The 14,355-nt window shown below is 41.9% G+C and overlaps 1 protein-coding gene across 8 annotated transcripts in view; it reads left to right on the forward strand.

The window, feature by feature from the left end:
- Positions 1-14,355, forward strand: part of PIWIL1 (piwi like RNA-mediated gene silencing 1) — a 73,311-nt gene that overhangs the window by 29,493 nt on the left and 29,463 nt on the right. For 7 of the 8 annotated variants that reach the window (XM_063615246.1, XM_055235672.2, XM_055235677.2 and 4 more), the window contains 3 exons: positions 311-436; positions 4,272-4,419; positions 4,578-5,423. In XM_063615246.1, coding sequence (XP_063471316.1) covers positions 311-436; positions 4,272-4,419; positions 4,578-4,694 — 391 coding nt within the window. In that variant the 3' untranslated portion in view covers positions 4,695-5,423. Of the gene's footprint in view, positions 1-310; positions 437-4,271; positions 4,420-4,577; positions 5,424-14,355 lie in introns of those variants that run through there. The other variant, XM_063615247.1, reaches the window with a different exon arrangement.

The following is a 14,355-nucleotide window of genomic DNA, read 5'->3' on the forward strand; positions in this document are numbered from 1 at the left end:
TGAATTTTGAAGACATGCTGGATTTAACATTTTGGTGTGATAGGTATGTAATGTGTTTGGTCTATGGATAAGCCATCTACATGACCGCGTGTCACAGGACATATGTGCCATTTGGTTTCCCTCTTACCGTTTATCCTTGGTCTTTACTCCTGTCAAGAGTAAGATCCTGATCCTTCTCCACAACCTGGACAGATGATACACCCCAGGAGGGGTGTGTTCCTTTTTAAATGGAGCATATGAACACCTGAATGAATGAGTGCCCTGAACATATGACTGGCTAAATGTAGTTACATTCATCATCATTTTTAAGCCCTAGACTAACGGTAATTGTGGTGAAGAAAAGAGTGAACGCCAGATTTTTTGCTCAGTCTGGAGGAAGACTTCAGAATCCACTTCCTGGAACAGTGATTGATGTAGAGGTTACCAGGCCAGAATGGTAAGTTCCGTGTGTAGAGCTGAAGGTTGTTTTCTCCTTGGTGGTTGTTTCTTTAGCATGGCCCCTATGCTTTACAAATTTTAATACATTTTACTTTTGTTCTTATATTTTTTATAAACATTAATTTTTTCAACTACTTTGGTCAAACATAATTAATAAAGCCCATGGTTTCCTAGTGTCTGAAGAGAGGTTTCCAAGTAGAGTTTTTCGTTGGGGGGAAGGGGATTATTTTCTGTGCTATTGACTACACATCTGGAGATTAAGAATTGCTTCTGTAGATTGCTTTTGTATTTTTTACATACGTAACCTATCCACAGATTGTTTTCTGGTAAAAAATGTTTAGATTTATAATACACTTAGTTGTCTAAAGGTCAAGAAGTTTTATCCGAGACAGAGGTGCTTATGAGAAAAGTGGCTTCTAAGCCGAGCTGCACTCACCAACTGCAAGAAAAGCAGAATGCCAGCCGGAGCTTACAGCGGGCACTGGCAGGCACAGGGAAATGGCCTTAGTAGCACAGGAGGATTCAGTGAGAAAGTCGGGAAACTTGGCTCCTTTTTTTGGGACAGAGTCACTGTGTTCCCCAGGCTGGAGTGCAGTAGCACAATCTCGGTTCACGGTAACCTCCGCCTCCTGGGTTCAAGGAATTCTCATGCCCTAGGCTCCTGAGTAGCCAGGATTACAGGCATGCACCACCATGCCGAGCTAATTTTTGTATTTTTAGTAAAGGCGAGGTTTCACCATGATGGCCAGGCTGGTCTCAAATTCCTGCCCTCCAGTGGTCCGCTCACCTCAGCCTCCTAAAGTGCTGGGATTACAGGTGTGAGCCACCACTCCCAGCCGAAACTTGTTCCATTTGTGGTGAGTTCCTCAAAAATCCTTTTGTGTGCGGTGTGGTTAGTGCAGTGAGCACGTTCATGATGGCAACCCATGAGTCATTCTCCTCAGGAGAGCGAATCATTGGGAGGACTTCTGTTTTATATGTAGGTGCTTTGGAACCTTTGTGAAGAAGGCGACTTTAAGAGGATAAAGTCTCGGCCTATGTGCAAAGTTGACATGTGGAACATTTTCCTGTGTGAATCTTGGGTAAATGAGGCAATACTATAGTGACTTTAGGTGGAAAATGATAATAGCATACAGAGTCTAGTCTTATCTAGTCTGCTGTGTTATCTGACAGTGGAGAGAAATTTTTATTTTGAAATACATTATCTTGAATTTCTGTCTTTTTCTCAGACAGATGTTATGGCATTGGCTCAGAAGAATTCTAACCTATTGGGGAAAAATTGGCTAGAAAGACAAAAGAAGGCTATGTTAACATAGCAAATTCATTTCTGCAGGATTCTCTTTCACCATATTCAAAACGACCCCCGATGCTTTCCAACATTGCTACTACTCTGAATGCCAAAGCCCAGATGTGACATTGGCCTGAAGACAGTAACTTAAAACAAATTGGGTAAAATCCCAGTTGAATTATGAAATACAAAAAACGTCTGAGTTTTCACTAGATATTATTAAAATGTAGCAACTGCTGATGTTATTCAGACACCTGAAGAAGCCCACTCTTCTTTTTTTTTTTTTTTTTTAGTTTTAAGTTCTGAGACACACGTGCAGGACATGCAGGTTTGTTACATAGTGCCATGGTGGTTTACTGCACTTACCAACCATCACCTAGGTATTAAGCCCCACATGCATTAGCTATTTATCCTGATGCTCTTCCTCCCCCTTACCCTACAACAGGCTCCAGTGTGTGTCGTTCCCTTCCATGCTCGTGTGTTCTCACTGTTCATTGTTCAACTTCTGCTTATAAGTGAGAACATGCAGTGTTAGGTTTTCTGTTCCCACGTTAGTTTGCTGAGGATAACGGCTTCCAGCTTCATCCACGTTGCTGCAAAGAGCATGATCTTGTTCCTTCATATGGCTGCATAGTATTCCATGGTGTATATATACCACATTTTCTTTATCCGGTCTCTCATTATTGGGCATTTGAGTTGATTCCATGTCTTTGCTATTGTGAATAGTGCTGCATGAACATATATGTGCATGTATCTTTATAATAGAATGATTTATATTTCTTTGGGTATATACCCAGTAATGGGATTGCTGGGCCAAATGGTATTTCTGATTCTAGATTGAGGAATTGCCACACTGTCTTCCACAATGGTTGAACTAACCCACCAACAGTGTAAAAGCGTTCCTATTTCTCCTCAGCCTTGTCATCTGTTGTTTCTTGGCTTTTTAATAATAGCTATTCTGACTGGTGTGAGACGGCCTCTCATTGTGGTTCTGATTTGCATTTCTCTAATGATCAGTGATGCTGAGCTTTTTTGTGTATGTTTCTTGGACACATAAATTTCTTCTTTTGAGAAGTGTCTGTTCTTGCCCTTTGCCCACTTTTTAATGTTTGGTTTTTTTTTTCTTGTACATTTGCTTAAGCTCCTTGTAGATTCTGGATATTAGACTTTTGTCAGATGGGTAGATTGCAAAAATTTTCTCCCATTCTGCAGGTTGTCTGTTCACTCTGATGATAGTTTCTCTTGCTGTGCAGAAACTCTTTAGTTTAATTAGATCCCATTTGTCAATTTTTGCTTTTGTTGCAACTGAGAAGCCCGCTCTTAATGAGCACCAAAGTCATCTGTAATCAGCACCGCAAATGGTTTGTGCCTAAGCTGGGAAGCCAGGCTTGGATTCCAGCCCTGGCGTGATTTCTCTGTTCTTTCTGAACAAGTCATTTAACATTTTTAAACTCCTCATTCTTTGAAAAAGTAGCTGTACCATCTGTTGTAGATCAGTTCTGCTTTCCTAATTTTGCTAGTTTTGATGGGCATAATAAATCGCAGGGTTAATTTCCTTAAATTTTTATTGGGTCAAATTACAACATCTCTGGATTGATATTTTATTGGTACCAAGAAAATGAAAAAAAACTGATGTGTATTCCTTCATATTTGTACTACAGGCGGCTCTCTTTATCTGTAGGCCCTGCAACCATGGATTCAACCAACCTCGGATCAAAAATACTTGGAAAAAAGTCTGTACTGAGCATGTACAGACTTTTTCTTGTCATTATTCCTTAAACAATACAGTAAAACAACTATTTATATAGCATTTGCATTGTATTAGGTATTATAATCTAAAGACGATACTTTCAAGTATATGGGAGGTTATAGAAAGACAACATTATTTTTTATTAGGGACCTGCGCATCCGAGGATTTTGGTATCCTCGGGAGGTCCTGGAACCAATTCCCAATGGATGGCTATACTTGATTTTTGTTCTTCCATTTGGTCCCATACTAGTTTATATTCTTTCATCTTCCCTTCCACTTAAAGATTTGCATTAAATTCCTGGGGATTAAAATGAATTATATTTTTGTTAAATAACAATGGGAACAGCAAGAGGGGAAAAGGTTCCGTGGTAAAAGCAGTTTGGGGAGTAACTGTCCCTGAAGCTCGACCCACTCACTGCCCCCACAGGTTGTGCTTCCAGAGTCTGAAGGCTCAGTCACATGGTTCAGGTGTGGGGGTGGAAAACAGGAACTGGCCAAGTAGGCCACAGTTATTAGCACCCATATCAAATGCCTGGTTCTGCTGGGAGGCATCATGACAGATGTTTAAAATCAGAATCATAATATTGATGATAAACATCTTTCACACATAAGCAGTCCCGAATGGTTCATGAATAACACGCTCCTGGACTTCAAGGAAGCACGTTACAGCGTGAGAAGGGATGAGGTCACTGCAGTAACTTACAGTGAAGAGTAGTACAGAGCTTTTCACTGTAAGAAGCTGGAATCGTCCTAATTTTAGTTTTCAGTACATCCATGTGTTTTCTGTAATTCCAGGTATGACTTTTTTATTGTGAGCCAGTCTGTGAGAAGTGGTAGTGTTTCTCCCACACATTACAACGTCATCTATGACAACAGCGGCCTAAAGCCGGACCACATACAGCGCTTGACTTACAAGCTGTGTCACATCTATTACAACTGGCCAGTAAGTGTTTCTACTTGTTGATGTTTAGCAAATAAAGGAGATTCACTTTTCAAAATGAAATAGCTGTGGTTTAAAAGGCTTTTAGGGTTAATACTGAGATTTGCAATTGAAAGAGGCGAAATCTAGAGTAATAGAACCTTTTTTTCCTTCCACTAAAGGGTGTCATTCGTGTTCCTGCTCCTTGCCAGTATGCGCACAAGCTGGCTTTTCTTGTTGGCCAGAGTATTCACAGAGAGCCAAATCTGTCACTGTCAAACCGCCTTTACTACCTCTAACCTGCAGAAGAAGATGCAGCCGCTTTTTCTTTTTGAAATAACTTTGGGATTTTTTTAAGCTTTTATTTACTTTTTTTTAACCGTTATCTTTCTGGATGAAACTTGGGAAGGGAATTAGGAGATGTAGCATTTTATTTCTAGCATTGCTATTCACTGGCTTCCTTATTTTATAGGTAAAAATTAAGATTTTATATTTTATCTTCTTGTTTGTTTCTCATAGATATTTTGGAGGTTTTTTTTGTTTATTTTGAAGAAATGTGGATAAGATACTTTGTAGTATAAAACAGACTCTCAGAGAGTATTTGAAATATGGAGATTTACTTAAAAGTACTTTCAGGAGTGAGCAAATCCTACTTATAAACCTATATTAACTTTATTTTTGAAATACCTATTTTGAATTTAAAGGAGATAAGAGGCATAAAGTAGGATGCTCACTACAATCATAGGTAGGGTTTCATCTCATATCTTAAAGATAAAAGGTACTATTATATAACCTGTACACAAGATACAGGAGAAAATATGCTTAATTTTTATTTGGCAGGGGGGCTAGGTTGTATGGGAGTAAAAAAAAGATTGAAAATTTTTAAATTGTCCAAAGAAACATTTTAAGACTCTTTAACAAAAAAGGCCATTAGTAAATCTCTATATTAACATTACTATTTATTTTGTTTTGGAACTGGGACATGATGCTATTTGTTATAAAATAAAATTGATGTGATTGTCACCTTATTTGAATAACTGTAATTCTTGTTTTACTGAAAGTATGTGCGTTTTCTTTTCAGTTAATTTTTTAAAATGCATACAATTCCATTCATAAAAGCTAAATTAGCCTGACCAACATGGTGAAACCCCATCTCTACTAAAAATACAAAATTAGCCAGGTGTGGTGCCGGGAGGCTGAGGCAGGAGAATCACTTGAACCTGAGAGGCGGAGGTTGCAGTGAGCCAAGATCACGCCACTGCACTCCAGCCTGGGCAACAGAGTGAGACTCCGTCTCAAAAAAAAAAAAAAAAAAAAAAAAAAAAAAAAAAGCTCAATTAGTGTCTCTTATGAACTCTAATGTCAGAGTAAAATTTTTTAAGGAAATGCTGCCACCTCCAATATTTGTAGTATGAGAACAGGTATCCACAGCTTATAAGGAAGCACAGACTAAGAAGTCTGTGGTGTTGTGAAGTTGGTAATTATAGTTTTTTATAGCTACATATTTATAGGAATTCTCAGGAACATTTGCAAAGAGAAGGCTTAAAATTAATGAATTATTGTAAATCCCGGGAACACCTTTAAACATTGCTTACAAATGTGATGAGTGTAAGCTTTAATGACAATACGCAAGTCCCTGGAACTGTAATTTAAACTAATGCAGATCACTCAAGTTATTTGTCTTACCTTTGTGGCACATGGTCTCATTCTGGATTTAGCCTCATTAACATATTATGAATGAAAACCATTTTATTTTCCTTTTAGTTCTTAGAGCTAATAACTGTTGTTAACATTGTTCTGGGCAAGTAGCCCGGGTTCCTTAACCTGTTCGATTTCTTTTTTTTTTTTTTTATTATACTTTAGGCTTTAGGGTACATGTGCACAATGTGCAGGTTTGTTACATATGTATCCATGTGCCGTGTTGTTTTGCTGCACCCATTAACTCGTCATTTAGCATTAGGTATATCTCCTAATGCTGTCCCTCCCCCCTCCCCCCTCCCCCCACCTCACAACAGTCCCCGGAGTGTGATGTTCCTCTTCCTGTGTCCATGTGTTCTCATTGTTCAGTTCCCACCTATGAGTGAGAACATGCAGTGTTTGGTTTTTTGTCCTTGTGATAGTTTACTGAGAATGATGGTTTCCAGCTTCATCCATGTCCCTACAAAGGACATGAACTCATCATTTTTTATGGCTGCATAGTATTCCATGGTGTATATGTGCCACATTTTCTTAATCCAGTCTATTGTTGGTTGGACATTTGGGTTGGTTCCGACTCTTTGCTATTGTGAATAGTGCCACAATAAACATACGTGTGCATGTGTCTTTATAGTCATCACTGGCCATCAGAGAAATGCAAATCAAAACCACAGTGAGATACCATCTCACACCAGTTAGAATGGCCATCATTAAAAAGTCAGGAAACAACAGGTGCTGGAGAGGATGTGGAGAAATAGGAACACTTTTACACTGTTGGTGGGACTGTAAACTAGTTCAACCATTGTGGAAGTCAGTGTGGCAATTCCTTAGGGATCTAGAACTAGAAATACCATTTGACCCAGCCATCCCTTTACTGGGTATATACCCAAAGGACTATAAACCTGTTCGATTTCTAAGCATGAGAAGACAAGAAACACAGAACAGTGTGACCTTCAAAAGGAGGCCAGAGACAAACATTTCAATGGTAGAAGTTGCTTAAGGTTGTCCTAGCATTAAGGAATAAAAGGAAGTCTAATCATACGACTGGAAAATATTAATTTGAGGTGTTAATCTTTATTTATGGATTTTTGTGGCTAGTCAGTTCCTTAAGTCATTAAAAGCTCATTCTTAGCAGGTCTTCAGCTCTGCCTTAAAGCTAAAATTGACTTTAATGTCTTTAGAACCATGAAAAATTGGTTAATGTGATAATTCTGGAAAAGTTGCAGTTGTCCAAAGACCCCCACTATATCAAGAAAGACTTAGTTGAAAGGGACAGAAAACTGGCTGAAGTTATTTTAAGCCAAAAAAGCGGTATTGCTTGGTTTTGTCATCATCCTAGGTAATGCTTCCCAAATTTACTAATCTGTTAGACAGCACCTGGTTTGCTTTGTGATAACACAGACTGGGTTCCAAACCATACCTAGGAATCGGGACTCTCAGGGGAGAGGCCAGGTGAACAGTCTATTAAATGAGTCCCAGGTGATTTGCCAGGGACTTTTGGCAAATGCTAGTTGAAAGAGGTCTCCTTAACATCGTCTTGGTTATGCCTCTGCTGTGGTTTTCATCAGTTAGACCTCTTGCATGCGGTGACAGAGGCTAGGTTGATGTCTGAGCCACACCGAGTACAAGGAGCACTGTCAGGGAATTCACTGCAGCACTCGCAAAGAACAAAGCAGAGACTGCATGAAATCCCGACTTCTCCTTTCACATGGGATGTGCGTATCTGAGTGGGACGTCTGAAAGCTTTAGTGTTAAACACACTGACCTCAGGCTCTCCCTTCCCAAAGCTTCGTCTGACCAGTCTACCTGGCGGTTCCTGAAGGAACCCCAGGGATTTGGTGGGTGGTTCCCCAAAAGTGCATGCCTGTAGGAAGTCTGTCCACTCTTTTCTGGGTACACAGGATTTTTCCCTCAAAATTCAAAAATGTGGCACTCATCGAAACTTTCTATTTAGCAATTTTACATGCATTCCTTAAGTCCTACAGGAGTTTTTCAGAGTAATCTCCTGAACCTGCTGCTAACACACAGTGACAGCTCTGGCTCTCTCCTCAGAGTCAAATAGAAAGTGTTTTCAACAGCAGTTTCATTCTGATACTATGATATGAGTCTTCAGATATTTCGTACATTTCTAAAGTAAAAGCTTAATTAAAGTTTGTGTAATTGGTATTGTCATTCAGATACAAGATTTCAAAAGCTAGGTTTAGTTTTCTTTACCTTCATTATTACTACCCAGTGATTTTAAAAATCCATTATGTACAATAGAGAAACTGTAAAATTTTCAAGAGTAGTCAGGAGGGAGTCCCTGCACTTGGAGTAAGATGACTCTTCTCTCTAGGCCACCATTCAAAGGAGGTTCCATGGCCTCTACACTCTGAATTAAGCTGCCCCTTCAAGCACCCTGTGCTGCCAGAAGTCAAGTGGGCACCTAGAACTCTGTGCTGCTGAGCCCAGCGCTCTGCCCTCGTCCGTCGCAGCCTTCCCACTCCCATGCCTGGGAACCCCACGACCAGTGGCATGCCCCATCCCTGGGCTCTTCCCACAAGCCCAAAGCTGCAGGTGATCCCTCCTGTTTCAGACTCATCTCTGAGGAGCTCCTTGCAGTCTCTTTTCTGACACCATCCCCTGCTCCTCCACTTTTCCTGTGTCCTCTGGAGCTCGTTCTCAATAGCCTCTTAGGGGCGGTTTCTTTACATCTCCCTTTAACAAACTCGGCTTTCTCCTGGGACACTCACAGTGCTGCTGTTGTCTCTACACTTTTCGTCTGGCGAGGTCTGGAGGGTGAGGTGGGTGTCCCTCTTGCTCCTCATTGATACTTGCAGACACCCCGACCCCCACAAAAAAGAAACCACTCGGCTTTGAATCTACTTTGATCAGATCATGTCAGCCGCTCCCCCTCCCTTTGTCACTTTATGCTTCCCGAGCTCAGATTCCTCCTTGCAGATGGTAGCTCCTGGCTTGCTCATATTGTCCTGTGGTGCTTTTGTTCTAATTCTTGGCTAAAACACACCAGTGAAGTCCAGCTTTTTGCCTACTTGCCTGTTCCTATGCAAATAAACACGGCTGGAGAAAAACACGCAGCCCTGTGTAACTGTTGTATTTCAATTCATGATCACAATCAGGCATTTAATGCTGTTAATACATGTATGTCTAGCCATTGGCTCCACGGCTCTCTGACGTTTTTCATACCTTGTCTCCTTACACCACCACCACCACCTCCATCCTCATTCTCAACTGCTGTCTATCTCACTAAAAATCCAGGCCGAGCTTCACAAGCTCCCACCTGAACCACGTTCACTCTGCAGCCTGGTGTTGTGGCAGCACGGTCTGTGCACTTGGCCAGTGCATACCCTACCTGCTTGGGCACAAGACATTCATTTTTGGAGGATGTGGTTTTGGAATCTCATCTCTCCTTGTTTCCCTGCTTTAGTATTTTTCTTTTCCTATTCATTCCCAGCAGCTTGCAAAACTGATGTCATTTTTTTGTGTTAAAAAATAAAAGCCTTTTGGGCCCCATTGCCCCTTAACTACTGTTCCACTTCTCTCTTTCCCTCAAAACTCTTGTGTTGTCTGGACCTCTTTCCTCCCCATCCTCTCTTGAATCCAGTGCCAGCTGCTCAATTCCTGGCCATCCTCCAGCCAGACCTGTGGCACGCCTGGCATGGTGTCCCCTCTCTCCTGGAAACATGCCCTGCCTGGCTTCCAGGATACCATGCTCTCTTGGCTCCCCATACCTGACTGTTCCTTCTCAGTCTCTTGCTGGTTCTTCCTGGTCTCCCTAAGGCCTAAGTGTGCCTTCAGACTCTGCCAGGATCCCATTGCTTTCTGCTCTTCCTCCGCTGTGATTTCACTCCTGACTCATTTGTATGAAGACGCTTCCCAGACCACATCTCTAGGCCCAGCTTCCTCCCTGGACTCCACACTCATGTCATCAGCTGTCTCCCGGATGTCTCGCTTGGGCTGTCCAACACAATGATGCTCAGACTTCCTGGTCTCAGAACTGCCCGACACTCTTCAATTACTGAGGACACAGAGATTTTGTTTATGTGAATTATATCTGTTGGTAACCATATTAAAAATTAAAACATCTAAAAATATGCGTGCCCATATTCCATTGTCAGCATGATGCTGTCAGCACATGTCGTGTAGCCTCTGGAAAACCGTGTGTATGCTTGAGGGAGCGTTACAGCGCAAAAGAAAAGTGACCTCTCAGTGTCATGCAGATAATTTTGATTTCACAGAACTCCAAAAGAGTCTGAGATTTCCAGGGGCCTCCAGACGGCATTTGGCAACCTCTGGTTGAAATGGTGTCTCAGTGTGCTCAAAGTTAAACTGTGATTTCTTGCAGCCCTGTTCCAGCTCCATAAATCAGGACTACATCCTTCCAAATGTTCATTCAGGCCAGAAACCTGGGAGCCATCCTGGAGTCATCTCTTATATCACACCTCAGATTCCTCAGTAAAGTTTATCAGCTTCACTTTCAAAATATGAGTACCTGTCCACTAGTCCTGTCAGCCTAGCCTGCCTAACCCACGTCTCTGCTCTGGCCTCTGCCCCGACTTTGGTCCATTTTCAGCAAAGTAGTCACAGTGATGAAGTCACACATCTGCTTGCAGTCCCACTATGGATCCCCGTCTCAGGAACACAGAGTCGTTGCCAGGTTCCCATGTTTTGTCATCCCAGCTGCTCACAGGAGACTCAGTTCTCCTCCTGCCCTAGGGCCTCTGCCTGGTTTCCTCTGCCTGCCCTGCTCGGAGCCCAGGTTCCCATGTGTTCCTTCAGGTCTGGGCTGAAATGGCACCAGCACAGGGAAGCCTTCTGTGACCACCCCCTGTGAGCGTGCAGCCTAGAGACCTACCCTGCGCCTCTCCTCCCCAGCTCCATTGGTATCATTAGCTAGCGGAGTACCCAGCTTACCTTTTCTCTTACTCATCTCCCGCTAGGTGCTGAGCCCATGAGGGCCAGGATTCTTGAGTGTTTTGTTCACTTGTGTCTTCCCAGTTTAGATGATCCCCAGTATATAGCAGGTTCTCAAATATTTGTTGAATGGATAGATGAATAACTAGTGCCCCCCCACAATTCAGAAAAATAGCCCCTAGTATTTCCTGGGCATGTTAAAGTTGAAGGGCTCTGCCCCAACAGTGATCCTCGATCCTTGGGTACACATGGCAGTCACCAGAGAGCTTTAGCTTTAGCAACCCCTAATGTCAGTGTGCACGCAGTTCACAGAAGAATCTCAGCTGGAGACCTGGGCATGGATATGTTTAGAAATCTCCCCTGGGATGTAAGTTACACCAGGCAGAGAGGTGGGACCATCCAGACAGACAAAAAGCAACCCGACTTTCGAGAAACCTGGATTCTAAATCTCAGCTTCCGGCTGTATCTGAACACCAGACGCTCTGCTGGCATTGGGTGGTTTTCTTCATGGGTGCCTGGAGGAGTCCATCCTGGCCACGTCCCCACCCATGTGGCATAAGTGCAATGCCAGGGTGTGATCTGGAGGCAGGAAAGGAGCCCTTTGGTGTGGCCCTGCGGCCTCAGCTGTGGCAGGGTCTGAGCTACCTTAGCACAAGCGGGCACTTTGCCCTTGGTCTGGGGCCTGGGGGCTGCATCTGGCCTCGTGATTTGCTCGCTTTCAACTTCCATCAGAGGCCAACCCTTCCCATTTGGTCCCAGGCCCTGTGAAGTGGAGAGCGGGAGTAGTATATGTACCTCCTTTCTGGACAGCGTAAGAATCTTTAAACACTTTAATGCCGTTCTCCCTGACCCAACTTACATGCCATTGCTTTTGATTTAAATCAACTATATTGAGGTATAGTTTATTTACATAAAGTAAATGAATCCAGTGTAATGAGTTTGGACAAATGTCTATACCCCTGTATCTACTACCACCATCAAGCTTTAGAGAATGCCTATGCCTTTCCTCCCACAAAGGTTCCTTCTTGCCCCTTTGCAAGCAGCCCTCCCCACCCGGGCCAGATGCAGCAGTGACCTGCCTCTGCCAGCTCTGTCATCTCACCTGGAGAACTGTGTAGCATGCACTCTTGTGTCTGGCTTCTTTTGGTCTCCCTGGTGTTTTAAAGCAGAGTCTGTGTATCTGTGTAAGTGGGTTGTTTGCTGGGTGGTATTTGAGTTTGTGATGAGTTCACCATTTGTTTATTCATTATTAGTCAGTGGGTGTTTTGGATGTTTCCAATCTTTGGCTAGTATAGTAGACTACCATGAAAAATACTGTTGAGGATTTTGTGTGGGGATGTATGTTTTCATTTCTCTGGTGGATACATAGATGTGGAACTGCTGGATTTATATGGGAAGCATGTCTGCAACTTCATGAAAAGCTAACAAGCTGTGTTCTAATTATTTATGCCCTTTTCCCTTTTTCTTTACAATGCATGAAATTTCATTGCTCCACATCCTCACCAGAATTTGATGATGTCTTTTGATTTTTGTCATCTTGTGGGTATATAGTCTTACCTTATTTTGGTTATTATTTTGCATTTCCCTGGTGAGTAATGTTGCTGAGCGTCTTTTTGTTTACATGTTGGCCATTCTTACATCTTCTTTTATGAAATGTCTGTTCAAATCTCTTGCACATTTTTAAAGTATTTTTATTGAGTTGTAAAAGTTGTTTATGTATTCTGGATACAAATCTTTTGTTGTAGATAGGCACTGTGAATATTTCCTTCCAGTTTCTGGCTTGCTGTTTTGCTTTCTTAAGTATCATTCAAAGAGAAGACGTTTGTACAACTGCATTTGAAAGTCCAGTGATGGGGGAGAACCATCTGGTGAGGACTTAACACTTCCTACTCTTGGATGTGCATCATGCATGGTTGAAAATGTAATTGTCAAAAAAGGCTGCCAAAGTTCTTGATTTGTATTCTGACTTGCAGTGTTTACTAACCAATATTTGGAATGGTATTTGGAAAAAAGTATCTTCCTTAGCTGTTTAATTTGCTGTAGAGTGAGATAGACTTACTTTAATGTAAGTTTGGCAGTTGACTTCATTTGTACCCGGTACTGGTATCTATAAATAATGTCTTTTTTCTTCATTCTTTTAAAATTTATTTGGCACATAGCAGACACTCGCACATTTGTCATATAAAAGAATTGTACAATTTTTTTTCTTATTGAAATTCAAACCAGATTGAATAAACCAAAAGTGCTTCCTTGATAGTTCCTTCAACTCCCTAATCCCAAGTCCCATCCAAGCATTGACAGTTCCTTCAACTCCCTAATCCCAAGTCCCATCCAAGCATTGACAGCTCCTTCAACTCTCTAATCCCAAGTCCCATCCAAGCATTGACAGTTCCTTCAGCTCTCTAATCCCAAGTCCCATCCAAGCAGTAACCATTGTTTGGTTTGCCTATATTCTAGCAACCTCTCCCCCCACCCCCCAACTTTTTTTTACTTTTGTATTTTTACTACTAATTTCAAACTGGAAAAAAAAGACCAGTATCATGAACCTGGTTTCATCCTGCCTAGAAGTAAAGAAAGGGAAATTGCTGAGCCTCTGAAACCAAGAAGACCACTGAGGTGTCGGGGTGGAGGGGAGAGGCAAAGAACTCTGTGGAATATCCCTTATCCTTTGAAAAAATTGAGTAGGTTGAGTAAGGAGAAACTCTAGATGATTTTACATTTAAGGATGACACCATATTTGTCTGACTGATTTGAAGGCACATTAGCTGATTTCTTGCGTCACATACCTTTTTTATACTTGTCCAAATTCCAGTTGCCCTGGGTTATCTTCCCCAAAAAGTGGAAGATGATTGAAGGTAGTACTCAAGATGAAAGGGCCTTAAGTAACACAGAATCATGTGTTGAGGAACTTCTTTTCTTTCAATTATGTTACTGTTGATTATGTGCAGGAGAAAGTCTCTCTTGTTGTTGGGGTGTCTGGCACCTCCATTTGCTCATCATTTGATTTTAACAAAGCCAAACAAAGTAGGCCCTAGGTAGAACTAAGAAGCAAGTCCAATGAGTCTTATTTTTTTTTTATTAGACTTTATTTTTTAGAGAAGCTTTAGGTTCACAGTTAAATTGAGTAGAAGGTAGAGTTCCTATGTGTTCCCCTCACCCACACAGGCCCAGCCTCCCCCATATCAACATATCCCACCCCCCAGAGTGGTTTCCTTGTTACACTTGATGAACCTACAGTGACATCGTGATTGCCCCAAGTCCACAGTTCACATGAGGGTTCACTCCTGTATCTACCATCAAGTTTGAGAGAATGCCTATGCCCTTCCCTTTGTGTATTTTGGATAACAGTCC

Source organism: Symphalangus syndactylus, chromosome 13 (assembly GCF_028878055.3).
Source record: "Symphalangus syndactylus isolate Jambi chromosome 13, NHGRI_mSymSyn1-v2.1_pri, whole genome shotgun sequence".
NCBI lineage: Eukaryota > Metazoa > Chordata > Mammalia > Primates > Hylobatidae > Symphalangus > Symphalangus syndactylus.